The following is a 20784-nucleotide window of genomic DNA, read 5'->3' on the forward strand; positions in this document are numbered from 1 at the left end:
AGGGGGCCGGGAGGGAGCCCCAAGGCGCGGAGGCTCCTTGACGCTGTGGGCAGGAGGAGCCACACCGGCTGGCTCCCAGGTCTCCCGACCTGCCTGCTCTACGCCCCCACACCCTAGTGCTGTGGCTCTGTGCAGTGTCCCTAGATCGCCGTCGCCTGGGTCTGTTTTGTTGCTGTGAAAAGCTTCACAGGCTGGCCAAGCTGCGCCCCTTCTCTGAGCAAAGCCATATGGAACATTCGCCTAGGAACTCCCCTGCTCTGCACACACCAGCTCTTGCCTCTTCGGCCCCCACGCCCAGGGCCAAGACTGTGCTTTCTGATGCAGCTGCTTGTCCACCCGCATGAATGCCAGGCAGCAACCTGCGCTCGGCCTGTGAGCTCTCAAAACGTTAATCCTTAACTCCAGGATTAGCCCTCGGCCGGCGCCCACCACGCTGAGCCCCAGCCAGCCTCCTCCCAGGCGCACCGTGCAGCCTCTCTCCCGCCACACTCTCACAGAAGCGAACAGAGGGAGATTCACAAGCGGGGACTGAGAGGACTTCCCATGCAGGCCACACAGCCTCCACACGCACCTCCAGCTAAGCAGGCGCTGGGAGCTGACTGTTGCATTGCGGCCAGGGCTCCTCATGCTGCCTCTGGTGCCCCCTCTCTCCCAGGAGTTCAGGTGCATCGTCCCTGTCCTTCCCACCACTCCAGCTTCACGCTCAGTGTTGTGTGCAATAAAATGGACATATTTTTCTCTATGAGGCTCCATTTGCTCCTTTCGAAGTCAGAAGTGGCTCAGGGACTTCTGGGTGTGCGTCGAGCGTCAGATCAGGTAGGAAGCAGCCGTGGGAGCTGACCTGAGGAGCCTACGGTGTGTTGTAGGCTGACCTGAGTTACGGCCCCACAACGACCTGCTCCCTGCTGGAGCCCGGGCAGGCTGGCTCCAGAGTCCCTTCTCTCAATGACTCTGTTAGGACAACAGGGCTCTGAGCCACAGCTGTGTGCAACCTGCCAGCTCTGTGCCTGCCCCTGGGCGAGACACTCAGCCACAGCCCAGGGCAACAAGCCTTTTGCGTCTCGGTTTCTTTGCTTCTCCTATGGGAAAAACGGCACCATGGACATCAGGAGGTCATGTAGACCACGTGCCCAGCACAGTGGTCAACACACAGACCGATTCGCCATGATGAAGTTAATGTAGACAAAATGCCCAGGACATGGTTAGCATACGAATGTCCAATCTGCTCCTTTCCCTCCGCCACCACAACCACCACACACACACACACACACACACACCCGTACAACTTCTCTTTGAGGGTGAGACAGAGCCAAAGAGAAGCTTAGCTTTAGTCCTGCCTCTGCGGGCTGTGTGACTTTGACTGTGTCACCTCCCCTCCCTGGGTTTCTGTTTCCTACTCTCCCAATCAGAAGTTGGATCGCTGTTCGAAGGTGAGAATCGTGCTTGGGATCTGAGGACAGATCCTGCAAGTCCTGAGGCAGAGGGGCTCAGCCTCCCTCAGTCTGGCTCCGAGCCAGCCGGACGGAGCAGAGTAGGGTGACCAATGGGCTTGAGCCCAGGAGCGTCCAGGAACTCAGTCAGGAGGCAGACACAAGCGGCAGAGACGCACGGAACAAAGAGACAGAGCCATTTTCCCTCTCCGAGCCTCGGACTCCTGTCCAAAGATTTTTATTGGGCTTTTCACTTGCACGTGATTTTTTGTTATGTTTTTGTGTTGGTCCAGCATTCGGCCACATCAGAGGACAAAGGGTGGAGATACTGCCCCGCCCAGCCCCCTGGACCTGAGAGCTGGTCACAGCAGCAAGCCCACTTCTGCCGCCCCTGTCCCTCTAAGGCAGGTGTCCCACCAGCTGGGGCTCGGCTGCAGCCTAGGGTCACCCAACAGCCGCAAGCCAGGTGTGGTCCGGGCCCTGCTGTGGTCTGCATCCCTCTCCGGGAGCCAGACAGCACCCCGGCCCGATCCGCGCCCCAGGAGCCCCGGGCGTCACTTGCAGGTGGCGTAGTAGAGCACGCGCTCATGGATGTGGTCACGGATCTGCTCCACGCGCTTCTCCAGCCCGGTCAGGTCCGCAGAGCGCAGCAGGATGGCCTGGCTCCCCTGCAGCAGCTCCGACTCCATGTCTGAATGGAACCGCAGAGGAGGGGTGTCAGCGGGGAGACACCCAAAGACTGCCCCGGCCCTGCCTTCTCTTTCCCGGCCCCAGGCTGCCTCTCCTGCTCCTACCCCAGTCTTCGGGAAACCCAGCAGGCACCAGACCCAAGAGGCCCCTCTCCCAGCTGCCACCTGCCCTGCCCCTCTCCTCTGCTTCGGCTCTCTCAGTGGTCCCAGCCACAGACACCAGGCTTAGCAACCCACTGCTGTGAGAGCCGGACAGCTACGACCCCACCCGTGCCCACCAAGTGAGCTCCTTGGCAAGACAGCTGCTGGTCAGGGGACCCAAACTCCTCCCCACCTTCCCTGCCCCAAATGCCACTGCAGACCGATCCAGTGTTCCCCTCCGGCTCATCTGCACACCACCTCCGGGTGACCCCATCCAGCCTGCCCCCGGCCCTCTAGGCAGGACTCCCTCTCCCACATTCATGAGAGCTGGCGTCCGGCCTGGGTGTGAACGCTTCCAGGAATAGGGACAGAGCTCACGCTCACTTCAGGCATCCGTGTTACTAAAAGTCTTCTTGAGAAGCCAAGATCTGACCACATCTCGTGTCTACCCCGTTGTCCCAGGCTGATGTCCTGGGGAGCTCCAAACACACCTTCTCTGTTCCCATACAGCACTCTGGCAGCTTTCTGAGGTCTTCTTTCCTCCAGGTTGGGCACCTCTATTCTTCCATCTAGTCCTCGTCTGACATAATTCCTGGGTCTCTCCCCTTCTCTCCCAGTGCCCCTCCCCGTGACGGTACAGCATGGTCACTTTCCCTTCTGAAGATGTAGTTGCCAGCGTAGGAACACCATCCCCCTGGGATGATTCTGTAGCGGTGTTATTACTAAGCTGCCGTTCAGCCAGTGGGCAGCGGACCCACGGGCTGATAAAACACTCAGGTCCACAGGGGTTGTGAAACGGCTGCTGTTCTGTTCCCAGCCCCCAAATGCAGAGCCTCCTCCCCAGTGTCCTGCTACAGAAGGTAACCCTGCCTACAACCCGGGCTTGTCCCAGTTGGTGGGCGTGAGCCACAGCAGTGGCCCGAGTTTTAACGGCACCCCTTACTTTAGCTACCCTGTGTGCAATAGCTCTTGTGGCAGTGACAAGACACTGCTGGCTCCAAACACGCGTACAGTTTCTCAAACCTCTTGGGCCTTTTACAGGGGAGGAACAGCTGGTATTTGCTTGTCACTTCCCAGTTAGCGTTTTCAGTGCCATTAGCTACTCAGAAGCCACACCTCACCTGAGCTGTCCTAGAGGTATAGTCAGTCCCAAACAGGGCAGAGTGGGAGGTTAGCTTTGCTCCGTCTCTAATGTCACCCTGTTAGCTTCAGCCCATCCTTCCAGACTTAGCAGAGTGGTTCCGTTAGCCAGTACACTAACCATCTGTCGTCCGCAAACCTGATAAGCAAGTTTCTTCTCTCCACCCATTAATGGGCAACGCCGACCCAGCCACTGACTCCTTCCTGCAGGTCCACCCCTCTGGCCCAGCCCACCAGGTGTAGGTGGCCGCAGCTTCACATCTGTTCGTCATCAACCTAGACACCTGGCCGCCTCTGGAGGCCCAAAGAGGTTTTCTCCAATCACTTTGGCTGAAATTCAGAGAAACTCTGACTGTGGTACCCAGCCCAGTGCCCTGCTCGCCACATCACAGGGCTGGACTCCACTCCCTGTAAATCCTTGCTTCCTTTTCCTATGGGAACCCAGGACCCCTCCAAAGACCCCCCTCGGCTCTGCAGAAGGGCACAAGGGTCTCGCTGGACTGCAGGCTCCCCAAGGCAGACCAAGTCTTTTGAACATCTTTGCATCCCCAGTGCCCCTTCCCGAGTCCTGGGTGTTCAGGAAATCCCATTGATCTCACTCCTGTAGCACCACAGGTTCCCTCAACAGGGGGCCTCAGAAGCCCAGGTGGGCACCAAGCTTCAGGGATGCCCAGCAGTGCACACCCCAAACTATGCCCTCACCTCGCATCTTGTCCATCATCTCCATGGTCTCCCCAAACAGCTCCTCTGCCTCTGTCTTGACGCTCAGGATCCGGTTGCCCTGCTCGCCCAGCAAGGAAGCCTGCCCCAGCCGGTCCTTCAGCTCAGCGTATTTCTGCCTGACTCTCTCGAATCCCTGAAAGAGACAGAACGGTCTCCGTGTCACCACCATCATCATCCAAAGTCCTAAAGGCCTATGGCTAAAGTACTCGATAACACCCACTCCACACAGAGGGATAAGTTGCCTCCTGTTATTCCCCAGTGAGTTCGTTTTGCCTATTAAAAAAAAAAAAAAAAAAAAAGCCCAGCCACAAGCTAAACCCTAAACTGCTATGCTTCCCCCACTCTGTCTGCAGCTCCTGTCACTCCCATCTCTTTCCAGCACAATGCCAGGCCAAGAACCGACGGTTAATGGTGCACTTGGCAATTCAGTTACTATATCAGGATTGTAGGCGCCAATGTTTCTGGCCCTGTGGAGAGCAGGTGGTGCACCTGAGACACTGACAATGGCTCTTTGGTCTTTTCTGATCTCATTCTGGTGGGGATTGAGCCCAGCCAGGCTAAGCCAAGAGTGTCTGTGCAGCCTGGGACTCCGAAGGCAAACTCTGGGTTGAGTGTCAAGAAGCCTGCTTGGTAGGCGAGCTTCGGGCTTGTGGACGTGTCACTACCTCACCTGTACAAAGAGGGACTGGACTAGATTACTGCCCATTCCCCCAGAGCCAGCTGCATCAAAGGCAGCTAGGGGTGGGTTCAGACACCTGGCTGGGCCCCACTGTTCTTCCGGGTCTCCCATGCAGGGGCCCAAGGACTTGGGCTATCTTCCACTGCTTTCCCAGGCCACAGTAGAGAGCTGGATTGGAAGAGGAGCAGCCGGGACTAGAACCAGTGCCCATATGGGATGCCGGCACTTCAGGCCAGGGCGTTAACCTGCTGCGCCACAGTGCTGGCCCAGGTCCCACTGTTCTGTTACTTTAAGTGCTTGAGTCCATGCAGGGTCTTATCAAAGGCCAAGTCCCCTGTTGCTCAGCTTGCCCAGACCCACCTCACTGGCTATGCGTCACCGGGCTAACTCTGCCTTCTCTGTACCTCTTGGGCACTCAGCGCCTGCTGGCTGGCGCCCTCCGCAAGCTTCTGGGCCCGTGCTGCCTGTGCCCGCTGCTGCTGGGCCTGCCGCCGGAGCTCCTGTATCCGGGCCTGGAAGTCACCCAGCTGCCCCGTCATGCCCGTCACCAGCTTTTCTGCCGGCCCCAAGACCTGCCGAACCTGAGGAAGGAGAGAGAACGGGGTAGATGGGGTAGATGGGGTAGAAGGGGGTAGATGGTAGGTCTCACAGGCAGCGGCCCCATTTTTCCTCCAACTCATCAGGTGGCGAAAATTCCCTCTGGACAGGACATCACAGCTGTCCCCTCTCAAAGCCTTCCTGTCCACTGACATCCAGGCCTCCTCTTTCCCCAGCTCAGCTGACCCCCACCTGCTGCAGCTCAGAGTCCACCCCTGCCTTCTGCACCCCAGCCACGAGGCCAGAAAACCCGAAGCTCAAGGCCAGGACCGCGGTGCACAGCCATCCTCCCCCAGACCTCCAGTTTGTTCCCACCCAGGACACTTTCTGGCATCTTTTGTGCCTTGTGCCTGAGTCCATCTGTGCACCCCCAAACAGAGGCAGGGGGGAGCTCCAGGCCTCACCTCGGCAACCCTCTCCTGGATGAGCCGGAGCGAGCGACTGGTGCCTTGCATGGTGACCTGTGCTTCCTGCAGCCCCGCCGTGCCCTGCCGCAGGTGCCCGACCACATCCTCCACCTGCCCCTCCACGGCATGGGCTTGGCTCCTGAGGTGGGGGGAGGCAGAGGGCAAGGACACAAATAATGAGGGGACAGTAAAGGAATAAACATGGGGTTCAACCCCTGCGACCAGTGTGAGACAAAGAGCCGGGGGAGCAATAATGCGAGGGGAGTACCGGCTGCATCACCTTTACCTGCCGGGACCCACCAGACAGCCAGGTGAGTGTGTGTGAGCACTGTGCCGGGGCGCTCCTTGGCACAGTTGCGAGTGGAAGACGGGGTATGGATGGATTTAAACAGGACTCTGCATGTCACTCAACCCGCCCCACCCCTGCCTGTCTCCCAGCCCTCTGCATGGAATTAGGGAACCAAATGCCAGCCCAAACCCCAGGCAGGCAGAAAGCCAGGGCCCAGGGCCACACCTGGCCTGCTCCGCCTCAGCCTGGAGCCTGCGGGCCCGCGCGATGTCCTGCTTGGTCTGGGACAACACCAGGTCCACGTTGGGGAGCCGGGCCGCGATGGCCTGGATCTCACGCATCTTCTGCAGCACAGTGGCAGAGTCTGTGGGCAGCCACAGGCCCAGCACGGCCTCGCTGACCTCCTGGATGCTGGCCGCGTCTGTGTCGGGGTCTGCAAGAGCCGTTCATGAGAATGGGGAAGCCCACCCACCTACCCAAAGACCCAGAGCCTCTGTGGGTCCGTCCCAAACAGGGGGAGGTTCCGCTGGGGCCCTAAGTTGCTGGACCCCTGCCCCAGCACCCGCCTGCTGTCCTGAGCTTCCCAGGGGTGCGATAGGGGGATAACTGTCCCATGCTCCCTGCCACAGGGAGGAGGGGACGGCACAGCTGTGTCAACTAACTGCTGCCGCCACAGGAAGCCGGAGGAGGAGCTGTGCCAGACAGCTGGTACCGAACAATGCCTGCAGCACACACATCATCAGCTCGCAGCTGGGGAGGGCGGCTGGGAGCTAGAGCAGCTTCCCTGGCAGTGAGACCCCTTCCTGCTCCCGTCTCCAGGCCCAAGTGTGCATCCTTGCAAAGGCGGAGAAGGATCAGGAAGTCTTTGCCCAAATGTCACCTTCTCGGAGAGGCCCTCCAACTGCAGCCCCCACCCCAGGTGGGCCCTCTTCATTCTCCGCCCCACCTGACCTGGCTCCCTGGCACCCCGCACCACCCGCCTGCCCAGCACCAAGCCTGCTTGTCTGAACACACGTCTCCTTCCCTATGCAAGCTCCAGGAGGGCTGGCACTGGGCTTGGTGCTCAGCTGTCCCCCCAGACTCTATCACAGTGCCTGGAACCCGGAGGCCCTTGCTGTTTGCAGGGTGAGTGAGTGATGGAAAGGGCTCCAGATTCCAGGCTCCCCTTTACCTCCCAAGCAACCTGAGGCAAATCTTCGAGTTCAGTTCCCTGCTCTAGAAAACAGGAATAACGACCCCACCCCGAAGGTGTGAACATGACACGATCAATCAGCGAAAGTTTTCAGAAACCAACACTGTGTCGGCCAGTAAGGTCTGAGCTACAGAGACAACAGCTCCTCCCCACCTCTCCCGGTTGCCTTTTTCTTTTTTTTTTTTTTTTTTGACAGGCAGAGTGGACAGTGAGAGAGAGAGACAGAGAGAAAGGTCTTCCTTTGCCGTTGGTTCACCCTCCAATGGCCGCCGCGACCAGCGCACTGCGCTGATCCGAAGGCAGGAGTCAGGTGCTTCTCCTGGTCTCCCATGGGGTGCAGGGCCCAAGTACTTGGGCCATCCTCCACTGCACTCCCTGGCCACAGCAGAGAGCTGGCCTGGAAGAGGGGCAACCGGGACAGAATCCAGCGGCCCGACAGGGACTAGAACCCGGTGTGCCGGCGCCACAAGGTGGAGGATTAGCCTAGTGAGCCACGGCGCCGGCTCCCGGTTGCTTTTACAGGTTTCCTTGGTTTGCCAGTTTCACCGGTATTGAAGGGGAGGGGAGAGGGGCTTCCACCTGGAGGGTTTCTCCCGGGACCTTAGCTCTCCTGCCACCCCAGGGCCAGCCCTACTCTTCAGCAGCTGGCTGCACAGGTCCCAGCCCCAGCCCTCCCCACACCACCTGGAAGGCGGAAGCTGGGCTTGTTCCTGGGGCAGACGGGCTAAGTTGAAGCACGCAGCCTTTCCCATCTGCAGGCTTCTACAAAGATACCCCTTCTGCCCCCCCCCCCGACCTCTCACGTGACCCAGAGGCCCACTGTGACCCAGAGTCCCACTCTCTAAACGAGGCATAGTGGCCCTTCCCCAGAGAGCCCCGCCCCACCCAGTGAGCACATTCCTTCCAGCTCTGGCCTTCCTGGATTCTGCACCTTTAGCAGCCCAGACTGGGGCTGCCTGACGCCAGCTTCATGGCCTTCTGCGTCCCAGGGTGGGCTCTGCAGGAGGTTACTGCTCTGGACCCCAGCTTGGGAGCAGCGGAGACTGCAAAGCCAGCGAGACTCGGTTCCTGCCCCCGGAGCATGAGATGGAGAGAGGCAGGGAGAGGCAGGTTCATCAGCAGGAAGCGTAACCCCAAGAGAGCTGCTAAGGTGGCCACTGGCACAGCCACCACCCCTGCCGGACAGGCCCGGGGGGCTTCCTGGAGGCCAGGATGCCTGAAAGGATGGTTAGAGGATGAGCAGGATGGTCAGGAGAGATCACCCAGAGAGAGGACAAGACTTCCAAGGAGGAGGAGCCCAGAGGATGTGTGCATGTGGGTCCACACCAGAGTGCACAAAGGGGGAGTGTGGACAACTGAGGGAGCCCACTGGACTTGACTCCTGCCACACTACCTCCAAGCTGGTGCCCTTAGGCAGGCTGCTTAAGCTCTCTGTGCCTAGATTCCTTAAAACAGAAGTGGAATTAACAGCAGCACTTGGCTCGTGCAATCAGGATTCAAAAATGTAACACACACAAGCACTCAGAGGCACACCTGGCACTTGGTGAGAACGTCACAAACCTTAATTCTCCGTCGTGTCAGCTCCACTTGAACCCCTGGGGAGGACAGGGTCTCCTCCAGAGCCGGGTTGCTCTTGCCCCCATGCTGTGCCCAGCAGCAGCCAGCACCCAGCACCCCCTGCACCAGGACTCCGGAGACCACAGCCCACCGCCGCAGCAGCTGTGCGAACTGTCCTGGGTCCCCCCGGGGCCGGGCCTCCCTCAGACCCTGCTCCTTCTCTCTGCCCTTGAACCCATCTCAGGACTCGACAAGACACACAACACAACTGAGAGGACAGAAGGGGGCTGGCCACACACAGAGGGAGCGACCTCATAACAACTCCACCACCCCCCCACCCCCGAGGCCAGGGCCTTGGCCAAGGTTAAGGCAGGATGAGTGCCCATCAGTCTCACTGGGTTGACTCAGGAACACCGTGCCCACATCTTTGAGTCTGAGCCCCAAACCCTGGCCACGTCCCTGTGTCCTCAGCCATATTCTCCCCTAGCATGGGTCTCACGGCCTTAAGCAAGTCATGAAACCTCCATGGGTCCTTGTGCCTCTCCCCGACCTGCCATCTGCACTCAGGAGGGAGCTTTGCCCTGCTTGGGGCAAAGACAGTAGCAGGAAGAGCTCCTGCCATGACACTAAGCCTGAGCTCATATTAACTGGGCTCCCAGCCAAGCAAATTCCCTGGCAGGGACCAGGAAGCTAATAATATCAACGCATATTCCGGAGGCACCTTTAATTTTTCAAACCACATTTCACATCAGTTATTTGAGCCTCCAAATAAAGTTGTGAAATACTAGCATCTCCATTTGCAAGTGGAAGATGAGGCAAAGGGGAAAGCAGGCTGGCTGAAGTCACAGCAGGCCCCGGAGTCCCGTGCAGGGATCTTGCCAGTGCACGGCCCTGTCTCACTCCCCAGGGCAGCAAGGACGGGCCTGGTTCATTTACTCCATCCACCACTGTCAGACGCCTTTCTGGGCCTGGCCCTGTGCTAGGTGCTGGTGAGACAGCCGCAAGTGAGACAGACACCAGCCCAGCCCTCTTGGCCTTTACCGTCTAGCTGGAGAACAAACAGTATATTTGCACTTATAGAGAAACCGAGTCGATCATCAGAGAGTCTAAGCAGAGCAATGCAGACACTGGAGGAGAACTAGGGGAAAGAGCCCACCGCACACACGGGTGGTCAAGAAAGGCCTCCTGGAGCTGATATTCAAGCCAAGGCCCGGAGCACAAGAAGCATCAGCCCTCGAAAGAGCATCCCAGACAGAGAAAGAGCAATGAATGTCCTGGAAACAGGCAAGGGGCTCACGTTTCCAAAGACGGCCAGCGAGGACAGGAGTACAAGGTCAGAGCCAGGAGACAGAGGCCAGACTCTGCAGGCCACGATAGATTGGGAGCTGATCCAAGAACAAGGGGAAGCCACTGGAGGACTCTAGGCAAGAGTGGGATGTGATCTAATTTACAGACTTTGAAAGGATGGGGATGGATCATAAGGGAGAGGAAGAAAGTTGGGGGGAGCCAGAGAAGGCAAGGCCATGCTCCTGACCAGTGATGGGACCTGGGCCAGGGTGGTGGCAGGTGCAGAGGTGAGGAAAGGAGGCGGGTGGCTGATGACCTGGATGTGGGATTGAGGGGCAGGCAGAGCTAGAGCAGCAAAGTGGGGAGGGCCCAGGCTCACCTGCGAGGAAGTCCCGGACCTGCTGGATCTGGAGTCGGGTACGTCTGAGGTCTTCCTCCATCTGGGAGCGGCTGGTGCTCACCTGGGTCTCCAGGCGCTGCACATCTGACTGCACCTGCGAGGTGGCTTCCTCCACTGCCCTGATCTGTTCACAGACGCGGTGCAGGTCAGCAGGGGCAGAAGTAGCCCCTGAAGTATCTGCAGCTCATTCTCCACCCCACGACCCAAGAACACTTATAACCAGCCTGGGGTGGCCCAGAAGAAATTATGTGGATGACGGGTTTCTAAAAAGCACAAAACATCGGCTATAGGCGCTCTCGCACACGTGCTGTGGGGTCTAGGGTGAGCCCCACATCTCTGGGCTCCAGCCCCATGGCTCTGAATGGGGAACTCTCAGCCTCCCAGGGCTCTGTCCTCTGTCCTCCCCCTAGCCCTGCCTGCCCGGCCTCTGCCGCACCTACCATCTGCCTGGTCTGCTGGAGCTGGGCATTGAAGCTGCGCAGCTGTTCAGCCACCTGCCCAGCCGTCCGCAAGGCCTCGCCCACCTTGGGGAGGGCACCTTTGCAGTGGGAGCCACAGGAGGTGCCATTGTCGCGGGGGCACAGATCGCCGGGGCATGTTCCGGGGGTGCAGGCCGTCCGCCTGGAGCCACCACAGAGCTGTGGAGAGATGGGGGCATCAAGAGGCTCCTCAACAAACACGCGGGAAACACAAGACCAGACATCTCCATGGCAACAAGGCACCAACATCTTGTTTCCTTGGCAACCATTGAGTACAAGGTGAGGGGTGCAAGGGTCAGGACGGGTGAGGAGTAGTGTGGGTTCTCACTGGGGCGACTTTGCCCTGATGGGAACCGAATGGGACAGAGGCTCCCATGTCGAGTCACCTTGTTGATGGTGGGTGTCAGGTCAGGCAAGGCAGCCATCTCCAGGCGCAGGGCCGCGAGCTGGGGGCTGCTGGCACCCCCTCCAGTCCCTGCCTGCCACTCCAGCCCCTCGGCCTCTCGCCGGTTCTCTCTGAGTTGGCTCAACAAGCGGGTGCTGTCAGACACCTGCTGAGCGGCCTGGGCTGAGCGCTCGTAGGCTTCAGTCAGCATCCGGAAGGCTCCTGTGGGAGGGGGAGTTAGGGGGGTAGGGCTGGCCCTGCACCTGCACGTGGGGGCCCGCCGCTGGGGGGGAAGCTGAAAGGGGGAGGAGAGGCCCATGGCCCATGGCTCCCCCAGGCACAGCGCTGTCCGGGTCCCCCTTGCCTTACCTGAAGGATCCGCGCTGCTTAGTTTTTCAAACTGCTCCCTCCTGCCCTGATACAGGACGAGGAGGTGCTGGAAGCTCCTGTCTAGACGCTCCAGGTCTCCGGGCAGGGCCAGCACCTCCTCCGCCAGGGGCAGATCCAGCTGGAGGCCCTGCAGAGTCTGCCTGCAGTGGGAGGAGAACTTTCACTGCCATGGCCAGGGAGGTTTTGCCTCCCCAGAACCAGCAGCCGCTTTGCAGAAACTGTTACAGAGCCAGGAAAAGCAGAGGCCCGGTGCAGAGGCAACGGGACAGAGAATCCACGGACTCGCGGGGGTGCAGCTGGCCAGAGGCTGAGGGTCCCGCACGACCTCCTCCACCCCCTGACCGTAAACCCACAGTCTCACCCACCCTGACCTCCAGGACCCCGCAGTACTCCTATTCCACCTCCTCCCGCCGCTCCCTCCCCACTCCTGGTCTCTAAGAGGAGCAGTCGCCTGCCTCTCCCTTCCTCCTCTCTTCTCTGCAGGCTGATTTCAGCCGCTCCTGCACAACCCTGGCTCCCAATCTCCCTCCTGCAGGCCACACCTCCCCACCAAGCTCCAGACCCCATCAACGCCGTCCCCTGTTGTGCCCACCTGAGGGATGCTCAGGGTCTACCGTTGACCTCTCCCTGAGCCCTGGGCGGCTCACCAGTCACAGGTCTCCTCCCACACCTCACCCCTGCCCTCTCCAGTGTGCTCAGCACAGGATGCCCCTGCATGGATCACCCCTCCATGCCTGCATTTCCAGTGAACTGAACGCCTGAGGGACTAAGGTCAGCCGGCACCTCCGCTGTGAAGCTGGCCTTGATTACCCCTCTGCTGGAGTTTTGTTTCTCCTATGACACGTGTCACATTACAGGACGCTGATTACACCTCAGCGTCTCCCAGGTGGAGGCCATATCAGATCCATGTTAACATCTCTGACACCTTCTACAATGCTGGCTCATTACAAGATCCTTTAAAAACAGGTGCAGCGAATGAATGAATGAATGAATGAGTGAGCGAACGTGCCAACACTTGCTCTGGTGCCTGTGCCAGCACCCCCAGAAGCAACCAGCGCCTCCAGGAGTCCCAAAGGCTCCATCTCCATTCCTCTCTGCTGGCCCTCTGCCTGCTGCCCATTGCACAGCTGGACAGCCCCCTGCACCATCAGAAAGCCAGCGCTCAGGAAATGCAAGTGAATCTGAGAAGCTTCCAGAACCGAATCTCAGTAAGATGCTGTGCTGGTGGGAGGCCTTGAAAGCAAGTTAGCAGCTATCGATAGCGCCCACCCCTCCATGCCTGCTACCGAGCTGACCGAGAGCTGGCTGGGCCCGGAGCATGGGCACCACCTCTGTGCCTGTTTCCTCCTGTGCACAACTGAAGTAACACAGCCCACCACATCGGCCTCAAGGGCCGTGAGACAGTTGGAAGAGACGGCACACACCGGAAGTGCCTTGTAAACCGCAATGGGCTGCGTCAAACCCAGGCCGGACCAGTTACCCCTAGTGTGAACCCATATGGCATTGACGCTTTCTTGTGGGAGGGGAGGGGTACCTGATGGAGAGGATGCCGTCGGCCACCTGGGCCATGTCTTGCTGTGAGACCAAGGAGTTGTCAAGAATCGCTTGGATCTGGTCAATCCTGCTCTTGGCGTCCAGGATCCGGGAGGCCAGGCCGTGGTCCTCCAGGTCTGGCCTTGACCCCAGGCCGGCGGTGGTGTTGCGGAGTCTGCCCAGGCGCAGGGCCTGCTCCCGGAGGTCCGCGTCGTAGGTGTGGAAGCAAGGGTGGCAGGCCACGCACACCGGGTAGCGGTCGCAGTAGCCTCGCTGGCACTGGTCACAACGCCGCCCAGTCAAGCCAGGGCGGCAGAGGCACCGGCCAGAGACTTTGTCACAGCCTGGGCCCTCGGTCCCCCGGAAGTCACAGTCACAGGCTAGGGCCAGGTGAGACGAGAGTCAGAGGCAGGGGTCAGGGAGGAGATGAGAAGACACAGGGGCCCTGAAGAGGGGGTGTGACTTGCAGGTTCTGTCCCAGCCAGCATCCAAGCAAGCACCCAGCACCTCCCCCGGCCCAGGACTGCGGGCTCAGGTCAGCTCTCACTTTCCCATTTTTATGGACGAGGTGACCCTGGCACAGGGGCTGAGCCCCACCTGCCTCCTCTCCAGGACCGGTGAGGCAGGGGCGGAGCTGAGGCCGACAGTGGGTATGGGCTGTTGTGGCCACGGTCACACCGAACCCTGGCAAATGGAGCTCCCCCTCAGGCACTGGCTTTACCCTCTCTGCCACTATTTCTGGAAAATGCCCTTTCTCTGGGAAGTGAAGGGCAGGGCAGGTGTCTTGTAGACACGCTGTGGGGTCCACTCTGGGAGCCACCCAGGTCCCATAGTGCACGTCAGCATGTGGTGTCCTCCTGCCCTGCACACGCCCATGGGCCTGGCCTGCGCCCCTCCACCCTGGATGGTACACCCACGCACCTCGGCATCCCGTGGCTGCGTCTCCGTGGGTCCGGTCTGGACACTGGCGAATGGCTGCGGCGCTGCACGTCAGGCCATCGAACCCTTCCCGGCAGGGGCACTGCCCTGTGAACTGGGTGGCAGACAGAGCTGTCAGGGGCCCTTCCTTTCAGGGCTCCGCCTTGCACAGCTGTTGGGAGCTGTGTGTATAGAATCCAGGCTCACAAAGCCCGTGTGCCCCCCAGAACAAGCTCCCAAGCCAAGGCCTGGAGTGGCCCCGTAGGAGGTGTGGCAGACAGGGCATTGGCGAAGGCCAAGAGACACGGAGGGAGGATGGGCATTTGGTGGCCTCCCCCATGGGGCATGGGGCCCGGCAGGTAGGGACCCCCTCCCGCACCTGGTTGCACTGCAGGCTGAGTGCGTGGCGCAGGTCACAGGCGCACGGTTCGCAGCCCCGGCCGCTGGCCAGCTTCCAGTGGTTGGGAGCACACTGGTCACACTTGGGGCCCACCACGTTAGGCAGACACAGGCAGCGCCCACTCTCCTCGTCACACGGCATGTCCCGCCGGGACCCCAGGATGCTGCAGTCACAGCCTGCGGGGCGGAGGGCTGCTGAGCTCACAGAAACCCACACCCGGGGGACTCACATCCAGGGAAGGGCCCAGCCTGGAAAAGCACCGGGCAGGGCCACTCCCTGCAGATAGCATGGCTGAGTCACGGCCGCTGCGCCCTCCCACTCGCTCCAGCCACCTGGCAGCTTGGCCCTCCGCCTGCCCTGCCTCCCTCGGGCTGACTCAGCCCAACCTTGCAACCCCGGCCTGTGCTGCCACCTGCTGGAGGCCAGGGCACAGCACCTGGCGCCGCAGAAGACAGACCAGGCCACCGCAGCAGGCACGTCCCCACCGCCTGCCTAACGTGGAATGGGATGTAGAGCCCAGAGGTCAGCCAGAGTCTCCGCCCTCCCCACGCTCTGCCCGGCCAGGTCCCCAACTCACGGTGGCAGCCCTGCGGGTTGGTGTGGGTGAGTCCGGTGAAGCCTGGCTTGCACAGGTCACAGCGCTCTCCCTGCACGTGCTCTTTGCACACACACTGCCCTGTGGCCGGGTCACAGGGGGCCCCTGGCACAGCCCCATCCGGGTCACACTCGCAGGCTGAGAGACAAGAGCAGTGAGAATAAAGAGAAGCAGAGAGCTCAGAGCAGATTCTAGGAGCCAGGCTGCCTGGTTCAAATTCTGATTGTGGCATGGGCTTTCAGTCTTAACAGCTTAACCTGGTTAGGGTACTTGGCCATGCTGCGCCTGTTTCTTCATCTGTGAAATGGGACAATAATAAAGGCTTTTCCCGGGGAGTAATGTAAGAGGAGCAGGTGGAACAGTCCTTGGCAAGCGTTCAGGACTGCAGGAGTATGCTCGCTGTTGTTACTTACTGAGCAAACGCTCTGTGCCCAGGACTGGGCTGGGCACTGTCACCTGCTACCTCATTAGTCCTCACACAACCCTGCAAGATGGGGATTGCTAGTCTTAGCTTACTGACGAGGAAACCGGGACTTAGAACTTACTCAAGATCACTCTACAGAGAAGTGCCAGGGACTGGCCGAGGCTGTCTCAGTCCTTCCGTCACAACGCAATACCAACAGGAAGTGACCCTGCCTTCCCCAAACCCACTCCCTGGCCTCTCACCCCTTTCACAATAGAAGCCTCTCTTAACCAGGAAGCGTTTCCCGATTAGGCCACCAGGCACTCTGCTCCCGTCTTGTCTGCTCTCTCCTCTGCGCACTCCGCCGCCCCTGTGGAAGTGTGATGCCACCTCTGGGCATTCGGTTCCACACGCGTGATTACGCGACAGAGTCTCTGAGCAGCAGTAACTGGCCAGTCTGAGGCAGGCATTTAGCCTAGTGGTTAAGACACCAGTGAGGAGACCCACGTGCCATCTCAGAGTACCTGCGTTCAGTGCCTGGCTCCAGCTTATGGCTCCAGCTTCCTGCTAATTCACACCCTAGGAGGCAGCAGTGACGACTCAAGTCACTGGGTTCCTGCCACTCACGCGTGAGGCCCGGATTGAGGTCCTGGCTCCTGGCTTTAAGCAATCGGACACTTGGGGAGAGAACCAGTGGGTGGGAGCTTTTTCTCTCTGTCTCTCAAATCAACAAGTTACACATACATTTTTTAAAAAAACAATAATTTTGCAGGCATTGTGCTAGTATCAGAAGATATGAGATACTCTCAGTGTTGAGGAAAATAAATAGCAAACCATACCCCAACACAGTAGAGGCAATACTCAAAGATACTTCAAAAAGTTTGTGGAAAAATAGAATGAGAAGGTTAGTTTACTTGGGTGCAAAAACCATTTGAAATCCATGCATAGTTTTGTTGAAAATCCACATTTGCCATCAACGTCTTGGAGAGTCTCATACAAAGAGCCTTCCTCCTGGCTTTCCTGGGCGTGCTCTTTCTGTTAGCAAACAGAGCGTGCGCTCTCTGGGGGCAGGAAGTGTGTACTATGTTTGATTTTTTTTCTCTTCTATGCTCAAAGTAAGGACTAACCATTGACTGACTGACTGACTGATCAATGGTGCAGAGAGGTTAACCGACTTGCCTAGTAATGCACAGCTAAATCAAAGCAACCTGTATAAGTCCTGACCCGCCACCAAGCCTTGATGCTACCTGAGGGCTTTGTGTCCCCAGGGACATAGGGTCTGCTGTGGCCAGAGCAGGTGGGGCCCAATGGGTGAGCGACACCTGGGTCCCCAGGGCCCCTACTCACGGATACAGGTCTCCTGGATGGGTGCGCCTGGGCGCCGGTTCCGGAAGTAGTGCAGCTGACACCGCTCACAGTTCTGCCCCTCGGTGTGGTCCCGACAATTGTCACACACACCTCCCCGCGTGCCCTGGCTGGCGGCAAACACAGCTGGGTCGAAGTGACATGTCTCTGAGTGCCCGTTGCAGTCGCACCCTGGAGAAGGAGAGTGCCCAGGGTGACAAGTGCCTGGTGCCATCGCCGTCCACAGAGCTCGGTCCACAGTAGCACGTAGGCAGCTCTAATGGCTCTGCGGGGTGCTCAGGGAAGGGAGCTGGGGAAACTGAGGCCCAGGGAGGCCTGCCTAACTTATTAAAGGTTATACTACCAGTAAGGAGGCAGAGCAGAATGACAGCACAGGCCTCCTGCTCCCAGTGTGGGGAGGAACCCACGACTGGTGGCCAGGTTGGGTCAGCGAGCCCTGCAAATGGCTCTGCCCAACCCTCCCACTACCGCATAGACCTCCTGCCGGCCCACAGCCTCTCTCTAGGCCGGGAATCTCTGGTTCCTTCATTTTTGCAGGCAGAGACCTTGGCTGCAGGGGACAATTTGAGGCAGGAAAAGTGACAGTAGGGAACCAGGTATGTCCTAAACAGGGTAAGGCACCTGGAGGGACAAGAAGAGGCTCTGGGGACACCGTGAAAGGGACCAAGCCTTGGTGTCTCCAGGCCTGGCTGGGAGGAAGTGTCCTCCCTGCACCCCCACAGAGCCAGGAGAGTGTCCAGGGCAAACCAGCTTAGACTTAAATAACAAAGAACAGATGTTCTCTGTGTCCCAGGGGAGGTCCTTGAGGTCCAGCCGGGCTAGGGGAGGACGGGGACCCTGGGCTCGTACGCTGGCACACGTGGGCGTCCTGGCCATCCGCGGGTCTCCAGGGCCGGTTGTTGTAGAAGGGTGCGCAGCGCTCACAGTTGGGGCCGGCAGTGTTGTGCTGGCAAACACAGACGTCGTGGACCTGAGAGAGGACAACGTTCTGTCATCAGGAACAATTCACTGAGGCAGACTCCCAGGATGCACTTGTCCCCTCCCCTTCCGTCCCCGCCACCCACCACTTGGGGCTGGGCCCAGGTGTCAGCCTCACCAGAACCTTCGCCCTAACCACTCCAGCCTTCACCCAGCTCCTGGGACACTCCCAAGGCCCAGCTGCCTACCCTTGCTTCTGTGTGTGCACGAGCACGGGCCTGGTGTGCGCCCGCTGTTCATTCTGAACACTCGGACACCCGGAGGATGGCCAGGGCCAGGCAGCTCCTGGAAGGTGCTCCCATGCCCTTGGTGAGCCGTGGTTGTAGGGGCTGCCAGCTCTCTGGAAAACTACCTTCCAGCAATCTATGACTGCAGTTGTCTGCGCATGGGATGCTTACGATGAACTGCTACCGGACTCATGGAAGCATAAAAAATAGAGTAGCTATTGTGTGCTAATTGCCTTCCAAATTAGGCCTAACACCCTCAGCGTGGCACTTGAGGACGTGCACCATGTTTACTCTGTTCTTGTCTTGCCAATGGCACAGCAAGCGAAACTTCTAGCACGTGCTCTCCTCTTCCCCATCTTTTGGCCTTTTATGAATGTGCATCCTCCACTCTGGAATTCCCTTCTCTCTGTGTTCACCAGCACAGGCCTGCCCAGTGAGCTCCAGCCAAAATGGTGCCTCCTTCCTAAGGCTCCGGGGCCCTCTAATTCCATAGATCCTAGGCCTTGGCTGTACTTCAGGAGTTCCTAAAATACCCAGGCCCAGTTCAGTGTGAGTCTCGGGGGTCCAGGTCCAAGCATCAGCACCCTATAAAGTGCTAACACACTGTGCAGCCAGATCTGAAAGCACCAGGCTGAGGCTCTCTCCTTCCTCCACATCCCTCTTGGGCCAGCTTCGGGCTCTTGTCATCATCTCACGAGCCCCCAAAGATCTCACGTTCCCTGAGCTGGCCTCCCTCTGGCCTCCTCTGCAGCCCAGGGCAGCAGCTAGCCCAGAACTGGAAAGAACAGAGTGGACCGATGCTCCTCGGGCCTGCTTCCCCCTCCCAGCCTCCTTGATGTGACTTCCGACAGACACCACGCTCCCGCCTGATGAGAGCGCCGTGAAGCCCGGAAGGGGAGATGATAGGACTCTGCTTCTCTGCCCCGGGGTCCCCGTGCTCTCCTCTTGGGTCTCACGCTTGGTTTCACAGAGAAATTTCCCAAGCAGCTTATTCAACCGGAACTCATCAAACCCCGTCCCTGCCGAAGAGGAGTCCTGGTCTGGGGTGGACTCGGCATCTGTACTAAGCACGGTTGGCTTGTCCTGCCCCATATCTCACCACTAGGTGGGATGAGGATCCCTTGACCAGTGACGCCCAAGGGAGTGCATCCGAGTCACGTGCAGTGTCACAGCCAAAGCTGAGGGTGGAAGTCTGGGAAGTTTTTTGTAGCTCTCAGTAAAATATACGGTATAACAATCTATTTGCATATTTGAATAATAGTTTGCATATTCTGGTAGTATGTAGCCAGGGCTTCTTGAGCTCCCCCTAATACCCACACATATATTTACCTGTAACTGAAAATTAAAACCATCCCAAACTGTGAAGGCCTCAGAAGTACTACAGAATTCAGACTTTAAAAAGGAGACTTACTTGGATTCTTTCCTATTGCTGCTAAAATACTGCACACTCAATTGTGCCCTCCCTGCTTTACAGCAGCCCCAAGAAGTCCTCCATCTGGCGTGCCCTGCCCCTTCCCCTCTGCCCATCCCACCCTAGGCTGTCACCTGCACCGCGGTAGAAGGGCCAGCAGGGGCTCCAGGCCTGGGGATGCAGCGGTCAGCATGGCCGTGACAGAAGCAGCTCCCATGCAGCCGCAGCTGGGACACCGCGAAGTAGGCGCTGGGGGGGTGGTAGCCCCTCTGGGGGACGGGGGCCAGCTGGGTGAAGTTGATTCTCAAGTTTGTGATGTCCCCTAGCTCTGATAGGGTGGAAGACAAGGAGGGGAGGGGTGGGAAAGAGAAAATAAAGAAGTTAGTGGCAAACAGAGGCCCCTAGGGCAGGGTGGATAAGCAGAGCCTGGTCCTACAACCCCTCTTTCCTGCACCGAGGCACTTCCTCCCCAGCCCTCAACCTTCCACAGCAACCTGCACACACTACCTCTGTGGGGTAAGCAGGGTGAGGAGCAAGTCCCCTGGGCAGTTACAGGTTGGGTCTGGGTCCTAACTTGTTTTGTTCCCACCTAGAATCCCACAGCAACAGGAGGAGTCACGCCACACTGACCTTGGATTTTTTGACTTCGAGTTGCTGGAATCGCAGACGCTAAATCCATCAGGTTAAGATGGACCTAGAGAGGGAGGGGGTGGGGAAGAACTGAGGAAGAGGGAACCGGTGTACCCCAGGCTCAGAGGAAGCCATCCTGTCAGACTCTGAGGTGCTTCCCGCCTACAGCCTGAGAAAGAGCCAATGGCGGGGAGGCTGGGGGAGCGAGATGATCGCTGGCTCTGCCTACATGAGTGTGTGTGCATGTGTGTGTGCAACCTCTCCTCTCCAGCTGGAATCTAGATACCCAAGACTTTCCTGATTTGTCTGGGTCAGAAAGGAAGGAAAGAGAAGTCCTCCTGAGTGGAGACAGATTTTTCAGTGACCCAGGGTGAATGAAAAGGCCCCAGAACCAAGCATGCAAGGAGGCAGGGACCGCAGCGCTCTGGACAACCCAATTCCAACTCTGCTTTGTCTCCGTAATAAAAACCACTCGTTGCCTGTGGCTTCATCTGCAGGTTGCAGGGAGAGTTTGCATGTCGACCCTCCATGGACCAGGA

At 58.8% G+C, this 20784-nt stretch overlaps 1 protein-coding gene across 2 annotated transcripts in view; it reads right to left on the bottom strand.

Annotated features, from left to right (window-relative positions):
- Window positions 1-1629: 1629 nt before the first annotated feature.
- LAMB3 (laminin subunit beta 3) overlaps window positions 1630-20784 on the bottom strand; it is a 41871-nt gene continuing 22716 nt past the window's right edge. The window contains exons 8-24 of one of the 2 annotated variants that reach the window (XM_051820353.2): window positions 20246-20309; window positions 19750-19943; window positions 17849-17969; window positions 16982-17170; window positions 15214-15369; window positions 14616-14812; window positions 14240-14351; window positions 13320-13698; window positions 11765-11925; window positions 11397-11617; window positions 10972-11169; window positions 10511-10655; window positions 6321-6528; window positions 5804-5945; window positions 5207-5383; window positions 4103-4256; window positions 1630-2121 (exon numbers count right to left, since the gene is read on the bottom strand). In XM_051820353.2, the coding sequence (XP_051676313.1) occupies window positions 1985-2121; window positions 4103-4256; window positions 5207-5383; window positions 5804-5945; window positions 6321-6528; window positions 10511-10655; window positions 10972-11169; window positions 11397-11617; window positions 11765-11925; window positions 13320-13698; window positions 14240-14351; window positions 14616-14812; window positions 15214-15369; window positions 16982-17170; window positions 17849-17969; window positions 19750-19943; window positions 20246-20309 (2955 nt within the window). In that variant the 3' untranslated portion in view covers window positions 1630-1984. 2 annotated transcript variants of the gene reach the window in all.

This window comes from Oryctolagus cuniculus, chromosome 13 (assembly GCF_964237555.1).
Source record: "Oryctolagus cuniculus chromosome 13, mOryCun1.1, whole genome shotgun sequence".
Taxonomy (NCBI): domain Eukaryota; kingdom Metazoa; phylum Chordata; class Mammalia; order Lagomorpha; family Leporidae; genus Oryctolagus; species Oryctolagus cuniculus.